The 9,076-nt window shown below is 40.0% G+C and overlaps 1 protein-coding gene across 1 annotated transcript; it reads left to right on the top strand.

The window, feature by feature from the left end:
• Nucleotides 1-3,900: 3,900 nt before the first annotated feature.
• gsx2 (GS homeobox 2) lies at nucleotides 3,901-5,289 on the top strand. The gene is made up of 2 exons (XM_063891994.1): nucleotides 3,901-4,351; nucleotides 4,576-5,289. Exons 1-2 carry the CDS (start codon nucleotides 3,973-3,975, stop codon nucleotides 4,914-4,916), a joined length of 720 nt encoding a protein of 239 aa, XP_063748064.1. The 5' UTR covers nucleotides 3,901-3,972; the 3' UTR covers nucleotides 4,917-5,289.
• Nucleotides 5,290-9,076: the final 3,787 nt, after the last annotated feature.

The following is a 9,076-nucleotide window of genomic DNA, read 5'->3' on the forward strand; positions in this document are numbered from 1 at the left end:
CTTTCAGGTTTGGTTGAGGCTGTTTAGAGAGGAGGTGATGGTCTCCATCTATAACACAGCTGTTTTTAATTTGGGAATTTCAGTAAGAGTTTATTTGTGTCCATGGTTGATATTTTCCTTGTAGATGAGCATGTTTTGGGATGCATTCGAAAAGATAAAAAGCAAATCATTAACAAAAATAAGACAGCATCTTGCTCTTTGTGGAAACCAGCGAGGAACAGAATAATGAGTCCTTACAGCTGATAACTAGTCAGCATGCAGCGAGTCTTTAAAGCGAGAACATGCTCTACAAAGTGACCAACAATGGAATAGCTTCATACTGTATCACAAAGAGGATTGAATTTCAGGACTATTTGACAACTCAAGCAAGAAAAGATTGAAATAAGGGCTGTTCTGTGCTGTCTCTGTAATGGCATTTGCTTAGTCTTTTGGAAACAACAGAAGAGGCACAGGGACAAATCAGGGCTCGAACAACGAGCTTTAATAAAGACGTTTCTCTGGGAACTTAACCGTGATCGGCGTCACTATCAGTCGGTGTTTATCTCATTTTCGAGGCTCGTTAATTGTGTGCGCCATGAAACGCAGACACATACACATGCTGCGCTGAGTGTGGACATCCAGACACACTCGTTGGCACAGGGGCACACTTCAGTCTGGAGTGTCTGGTCTGAGCAGCTCTGTTAGACTGAGAAGCGTCTCCCTAATTAGAGGGAGCCTGGTGCAGGACATCTCTATAGGCCATCAACAGGGCCCTCGCTGGCTTTGTTCCGCAGCCTCTTCTTACACTGAAGCTGTCACTTTACTTTTCTATAGGAGTGAAGGCCATGCTCCCTAACAGTAATGCCTGTTCCAAATCACAGTAACCGTTTGTAGACATTTCCGAAGATACAACTGCCACACAACAATTTTTACATTAAAGAGAAAATGCTTCCTACTCCATTTTTGCACTAAACTTTAAACATAAGCTTAGTGACGTTGACCTCCTGTTGTGAGACATTAAAAGGGACTGCTCCTCTTTGTTTATCTGGCTAACTTGTCACGGTGTTTTAAAATGCAATTACCTCCAACTCATTTTTGCATAGAAACCTAATTATTCACTGAGATATAAATTAGATTTCACATTCATGGAGAGCAGGAACCCCCTAAACTCCTGCAGGATGCCATTCAGCGGCCAGCTTCTTTCTCTCGCCGCTCCCCTTTTCTCTGCAGACCATGAGATGGAGAGTAGCCACTGCAGCTGCTATTCACATCAACCAGATAATTGTTAATGAAAAGTCATTGCGTGGCATTATGTTGTCCACAGGATCATTGTTCATTTTCCCCCCCTACGCCATTGAGATCTATATGGAGGACCAGAGTGTTTCCTTTGAGTTTTGGTATTCAGGATCTGTTGCCTGGTAACTAATAAAGGGGCAAATCATCCACTGTATTGGCCAAGATGGGCCGCAGACTGGCCCTGCACAACAATGCAAGGTTTGTAAAAAGGCGTTGAAACAAGTTAATGACGCTTGTTCAACAAAACATTAATGGACTTCTTCACGGTATAATATGGCATGGGATGCGATGTGAATGAGAGGGGGGAACTTCAGCGGTGCACTTTTACAAAGTTTGTGTGTTTTTACTACGGGGAGGAGCTGGATACATACACACACACACACACACACACACCTTTTTGAACCTCTTTGATGCACAGACTCTACGTGTACTAGAAATACTGTTTTCCACAGAAGATAATAAACGTACACCAAGTAACCTATTAAGAGAAAACTTTTTTAAATCTCTAATTTATATTTCATGTTATTCAATGGGCCAGTGATTAATTGCCCATCATTAGATTTGAAAAGAGAGTGAACAGTGGAGGGTAACCGCTGCTCTATAAAGTAAAAGGCGCACAACTTTAGAGAGAAAGAAGAGGAGAAAGTAAGAGGTGGGGCCCTGAGAGCTTTACACATTTCTGAAATTCTTTTTTTCCCATAATCTAGCATTTAAACAGTGAGTGATATAGAACCGGCCCCATTTGTTACACTGGCTTCTTAACCAAAGCGGACAAAAAAACTGCAGCCCTGTCACCCCGAGCAGAATAAAGGGAATCAAAGGATTTTTCCCTTAAATGGACTAATTTTCTCCTTGAATTATGAAAGTAATGGCTAGGTAACAGCCTGTGCACAGTACCCGACAGCTTAATGCTTCCTAAATCCTTCCACGTGGCTCCACTAGTCCTGGCAATTAGGCCTCATTATAGCCTCATAAAGGATCTCATTTGTGGGATTACTTAATAGACAATGAAATTTTATCGTGCAGAATTATGGAAAAATAATATTAGAGCTCGCATGGTGTGTCGAGGGCGCGCGCCACACATCATTCCGCTTGGTTTACTCTCTCCCTCTCTTGTTTCAGACTGTTATCTGTACCATAACAACTCTGTGTCTTCCTTGTCAAGCGCTGGATTCACTTTATTATAGCAATTACCGTCTGTGTGACAGACATGTTTATTTTTTGTCATTACCCTGGTTGGATTTTAAAGACTTCCTAATTATTTCAAAAGACTGCATTTTAACTCACACTTCAGTAGGTGCTTCAGTTGGCTATAATCGTGTATTTGCTCCAAAATTAGAGGATGAAGAGGAAAATGAAGTGGAAAATAAACAAAAACTGACTTATCAAAACTTGGGATCGACAACAGACCGATTTCACTTGTGTTTGTGGAATACATGTGTTTCTTCTTGAGGTCAGAGGAGAATCTAACACATGTTGTGCTGGACCTGGCCGTCTGCACCATAAACCTACTGACGGACCTCTGTCTGAAGGTTTGAGGCGTTACTTGGCAGATGAAAGCAGAAGCTAAACCTACCAGTGACCCGCCTGGGGATCAAACTCGCTAATTACTGTCACAAGATGAGGGATTAACGCATTTCTGAAATAGCTGCCTGTTTACCCCTGCACAGACCGACCATTATAAACACTTTCTAATTGAATCCTAATCGCCATCAAATAACCACAGTCCAGACTCGCCATCAGTTCATAATTTTTTAATTGCTGGAAGTGAAACCTGGACTAGCCAGACCCAAAGTAGCCTATGATTAGTTTGCAGAGCAATTAGTGGTTATAAGCGCGTGCAAAATTCTTTAAAATCGCATTTGGGGAAAATAAATTGACTATGTAACAATAATAAGTCTGGGTGGAATCTGTCATAAAGCTTTGCTCCACAAGTCGGACAAGGAACAAGTCATTTTAGAGAGTAAGCCAATTTTAATGGATCTACAGCTTGAATAAGGACATAATATAATAATAATAAACATTTATTAAATCACCCTCAGGAAACTTAAGCAGTGATTATTCTCTTATAATAAAGTATACAAAACAGGGGATAGAATATTTCTATTTGTTTCCATTGCTCCTGATCATGAAATCTTCTTTCAGCTGTTCCATTGAATATATTTAATAAAAGGTTTAAAGTTTTAGAAGTTATCCAAGTCCAAAAATTATGTATAATTACATTTTACAATAAGAATGTATACATGACCAGATTCTAAAAGTAATTTTAAGCCGAGTTGCACATCATAACCACAACTTTCAGCTCTAAAAAGACATTTATGAAGCTTTATTTTTGTTATAGTTTTTATAAAATCGATGAAGAAAGCCTTTGCAAAGCAAGAAAATATATAAATAACTATTTTATATGTTCATTTTATTATTTATATAATAATTGTAATACTTTTGTTAATTTGGGGATCGAAAGAGTAAATCTGCAAGTTGTGATTGGAGGCCAGGGGAGACATCACGTGGTTTGGGTCGCTGACAGTATAAACCCTTGGAGCTGGGTGCGCACGTGGGTGACGCTGCAGGGCCAACCCTCTTCGGGGTCCCTTTTGTTGAACCATCAAACATAAGCACCTTTGGAGATCCCGAGGGGCTCAGATGAGAAACAGCTATCATCTTGTACACGGGTGATCACTTATCAGCAACGCAGCCATGTCGAGGTCTTTTTACGTCGATTCTTTAATAATCAAGGATACAGTTCGACCTGGACCAATTGAGCATCCCGGGCAAGACTTCCTTATTCCCATCAGCATGCACTCTCCGAGCATGATGACGGTCACTACCCCGATGTGCCCGTCCAGGAAAACAGGGACTTTTTGTGTTTGCCCGCTGTGCGTCACGTCCCACATCCACTCTTCCCGCGGCGGCATTCCCATGCTGAAGAGTCACTTTCCAGGAGCGGAGGCGCAGTACTGTCAGAGGATAGCGGCGCACCAGCAGTCTGCTGCACTCGCGCACCCGGGACATACACCTGTCTGCACGCCCACCTTCAGCGTCACAGATCCCAGGAGATACCACTGCCTGTCTATCGGTAAGCCACCTGTTTGCTACATTCTCAACCCACAGCATCTGTTTGATAATATTGGTACACTTCATGATGCACTCACAGGCAGTTAGATGAAAGTAAACGCTTGGCTTTTACGCACAATGATTTACACGTGATGATGTGTGCCATTCGCGTCTATAATTGAGTTTAGACCTGTAGTGATACTACAATTTTAAACGTCTAACATGATATCTTTTTTTCTCCTTCAGGTGCCTCAGAGAACAGCCACATACAGAATGGTAAAAGGATGCGCACGGCTTTCACAAGCACGCAACTCCTGGAACTTGAAAGGGAGTTTTCCACGAACATGTATCTTTCGAGACTGAGAAGAATCGAAATTGCCACGTACTTGAACCTGTCAGAGAAACAGGTGAAAATCTGGTTTCAGAACCGCAGGGTGAAGCACAAGAAGGAGGGGAAAGCCACCCAAAGGAGCGCACACAGCGGGTGCAAGTGCACAACCGGTCACACAGACTATTCAAGGTCAGAGGATGAGGAGTCTCTATCTCCGGCCTCTGCTTCAGAAGAGAAAGAGGTGTCACCCGTATGATAACAACTCTCCAATTCCCATTGCTGGCACTTAGGCTACTCTGCCCTGCTGCAGTTATGGTTGAGGGCATCATCACAAAAATGAAATGCATGAAAACTAAGAAGAAGTGTTTAAAAAGTGTCAGTTGTTCTTCACTTCATGTGTATTCCCCTTTAAAATTAAAGGAAAAATGTGAATATGTGTTTTAACACTGCCGTGAAATATTGGGAAACATGACCTGATGTATGCCGTAATAATGATGTGTTTTGATCCATTCTGGATTCTTACCTTGGTCTAGTCAACTACCCAAATGTTTTTAACTATTGCCTGATATCCCATTTCTGTCGGTGAGATTGTGTGGTTAATAGTAGGACTAACTTGTGTGGAACCTGTACTCAACTATTTGTAAACTATGTATATGTGTATTTATTGTAATAAACATGTCGAGTTGACTTAAGTTCTGAATGTATTGATTGTAATGATCACTGAGGATTTCGGTTATAAAAATATAGAATATCATACAGCAAATATTTTTTTTTGATCATATAAAAAAGAATCTGGAAGATAAAAAATGACAAATGGATTTTTTAAATCAATGCAAGATGAGATACATCAACTAAATGTGCAATATCAATAGGTTCTTCATTGTTATATTTAACAAAAATAGCTGTGTTTAGATGATTAGATGGGTAGATGAATTATGATTATTATTATGATTATGATTATTATTATATAAAACTTCCTTTTTCATAGCACGTTTAGCCTACTATTAAGCACTGGCCCTGTAGTGATAAAAAATATTATCACCTACACAATTATAGTTTAAAACGACTTTATATACAGGAGAATATAAGGGTGGAAAAAATGTGAAAAACACCTATCAATAAAATGCGATCCAGTAAAACATCACAACTTCAAAAGTTAGATCAGTTCCTGTCAGGGTCTCGAAAAGCACTCTCAGAAGTTCTCTTAACGATTTCAATACATATACATTGTTTCTATTGTGGAATTTTTTACAAGTGCAATTACCTTTAAATATCAAACCTTTCCAACGTCTTTTATATCGATCGACAGCCATTGTTATTAAGTCATAACGCTTTTCTTTCCGATTTTATTAGACTGTATACCCATGTTAATCACATGGTTTTTGTTCAGAAACATAACCTAACAAAGCTGCATTCATATATAACCATATGAGATATTTAATTCAAATTGAAAGTAGTAAGGGATATGAAAGTGTAATTTCTCCTTAGACCGACCACAAAAGGGTAACCGATAACGCCCCCCGGGGAGCAGCCAATAGTCCATTAATGTTCACTTTTGTAAAGATTTTGGTCGTCCAAAGCGAGTTTAATTGCGTTTTCGGTCCCACGTTGGTTGATTATGCTGCAATTGCTTGAAACCACAGAACAAGGATATATAGAAGTGGGCAAAGGCTTTGACAGGTTAGATTGTCCTGCCTTGGGACTCGCATTTAGTCGGAGACCCCCGGCGGCTGTGTGCTCAGAGAGCTTTGAGAGACAGCTACAGGGTTCCTCCGAGCAACAGAGAACGATTTAGTCACTGTTTCATTAGGCACTATTTGAACCTTTCAACTTATGGTGAATTAAAGGGGGCACGCTCAAATGGAAAGACTCTGAGGGGGGATTACGTGGGAGGGGCCACTGGAAATTAGCTGACGCCTAATTTAACTCGTTTCTGTCAGAGTTTGGGATACATTCCTAATTGAGAGGGGAAGCAGGTGAAGTCTTGGTCCCACGCAGACCCATTCAGAGTGGGAATAAATGGTCCCCTTTCACATCCCGCATGGTGATCATATATTATTGGGGGAAAGCCACCTAATGAATATTGAAGTTCCTATTAATCGAATTAGAGTTCCCTTGCAGGTGTGAAAGACCAATGCACCATTTAAAGCGATTAACAATGGAATAACTGCAGTTTTGAGAAAGACTCCCCCCACCTCAGCCCCACAGGGCGTGACCTCAGACTGTAAGGCCACCACAATGGCCTGGAGCTCATTTTGGGATCCATTCGTCCAGGGTCATAAAGATATCTGTCCATAAGCTTCCACACTCCCTAAAACCTCTTATCAGACTTATCAAACAAAAATGTAAAAAAGTTGCAAATCTGAGTGTGGGGATTGTACATTTCAGATGAGAGCGTCAAACACCTTCTACTGCAGTAACGAGACCACTCCAAAGACGTCAGGCCTCGGCCACCATTGAAAGTGTGGCAATTACGCATGACAAAAGACAATTAATAAGAGCGCTTTTCAGCCGGTTGCAGCTGCTGTCTCATGCGGAGAGATGGAGGCTAGAAGCTGAAGTGCCCGTGTGGAAAAGAAGAGAGCAGCGTTGTCTTTCCAGAAGAAACGTCCACTTTCTTAATGAATCAGTGCAATATAATCCACCCTAAATGCAGCCTATATATACTTTTTTTTAATCGTGGAAATCGTCATAGTAGTAGAACTAACTACAGTTATCTACAGAGCTAAACCCCAACAAGTCCCCACTACACACCACTGGACACCATCGGCTCTTGGTATTATGCAAATGCTTTTTTGAGGTTTATTATTTACCGTTTAATAGTCAAATAGATGTGTCTTTAACACACAGGAAGAGGCAGCATTGGGAATACCATTTACCATTCAGTTTTATTTATTTATATTTGTTGAGACAATTGTGTTCTTGTGCTTGTTGATAATGATTGACTGAGGAATTAGGCTATTTTGTTCTGTAGTTTGTCTTCCGCTTACCTTAACATATACTGGTAAAGGCACTTAACCAGTATATGCCTAACATCTGTTTAGTTTAGTACACACGGTTAGGGCTCTTCAACCGTAATATATGAAAATGTAAATATGTACACATATATGCATTACATCTTAATGTATACGTTTGAAATCCTTTATTTATTCCGAGGAAGATTTTTCTCGTTTTTATTTTAATTAGAAAGACTCACCTGTATAGCCTTGAGAGTTCTCTGCAAGGCCTCTGATCTGCTCTCGGACCACTGCTCCAGGGAATTAAGGCTACTGAAAAATAAAAGGAGGGGAATTTTATTAATGCAATTATTTTTTATTTATTTATAGATCAATCGATAGAGTGTTTGGTTGAGATATGAACACTGCCAAGACAGGTACAGACGTATTTCAGCACACTGGACAGCTTCCACAGAGACCTCCGCCCGAAGGCCAGCGACAATTTGTGGATCATCTCCAAACACTCATCTGTGACCGCAGGACGAGCTGTTCTCTAATAATGTGTCCCAAGGTCTGTTTGGTTTTATGTACTCTTAATCAGAGAATTGCAAGTCGTACAGTGGCCTATATTTATTAATCATGGTATTTGTCTTGACTTAAAACGTTTTCATAACAATTAAGCTACTAGCCTGGAACAGGATGAGCTCGAAAGTCTTAGCATTTACAGGTATAAAAATAATCCTAAAAACTTAAGTTTCTAAGCGTTCGGTTGATTTTGGAAAAAGGAAGACAAAGTGGGGAAATATTTAATAAAAGGCGAAAATGCCAAATGTGTTCCTTTTTAAAAGAGAATTATTAATAATCATTCGGTATGTCCACTTTGAACTTGGGTTACAGTACAAGCTACTTATTTCAATACAAATTGCTGTTCTTTTCGAAGCCCCCTGGTGGACAGTGGGGGGCAATTCACCATAAAGAAGAGGAGCAATGTTGGTAAAGGGCAGCATCGCTTTAGGAACTGATGTGCACACCATGATGATTAAAAGCTGATTTGCCTCCATCCAGCTCCATCTTTTAATTGATATTGGCTAACCAAACAACACTTACACGTGATGGCATTGTGGGGCATATTTGGGAAATAAATAAATGAAAGCTTCTCATATTCGTATCAGAACCAGAATCAAGTTTATTGGTGCGTTTACACATACAAGGAATTAAATTTGGTGTCTGGTGGTGCGAACCAAAACAATCTAAGAAAAGAAGTTGCAAACGTAGGTACAAAATATAAAGATAATAAAGTAAAATAATACAAGAATGTTGTGACTCAGCAAACTTTGGAATAAAGTGTCGATAATTAAAAGAAGACAGAGCTGCTGCATGAGACTTGTTTATAACATGTTATGTTCATCAGTATCTGGTTGTTTTTAAAAGAGTGCCTTTTATTATGCTGAATTTATTCAAATCAACAAAGCAATAAAAG

This window comes from Eleginops maclovinus, chromosome 9 (genome assembly GCF_036324505.1).
Source record: "Eleginops maclovinus isolate JMC-PN-2008 ecotype Puerto Natales chromosome 9, JC_Emac_rtc_rv5, whole genome shotgun sequence".
NCBI lineage: Eukaryota > Metazoa > Chordata > Actinopteri > Perciformes > Eleginopidae > Eleginops > Eleginops maclovinus.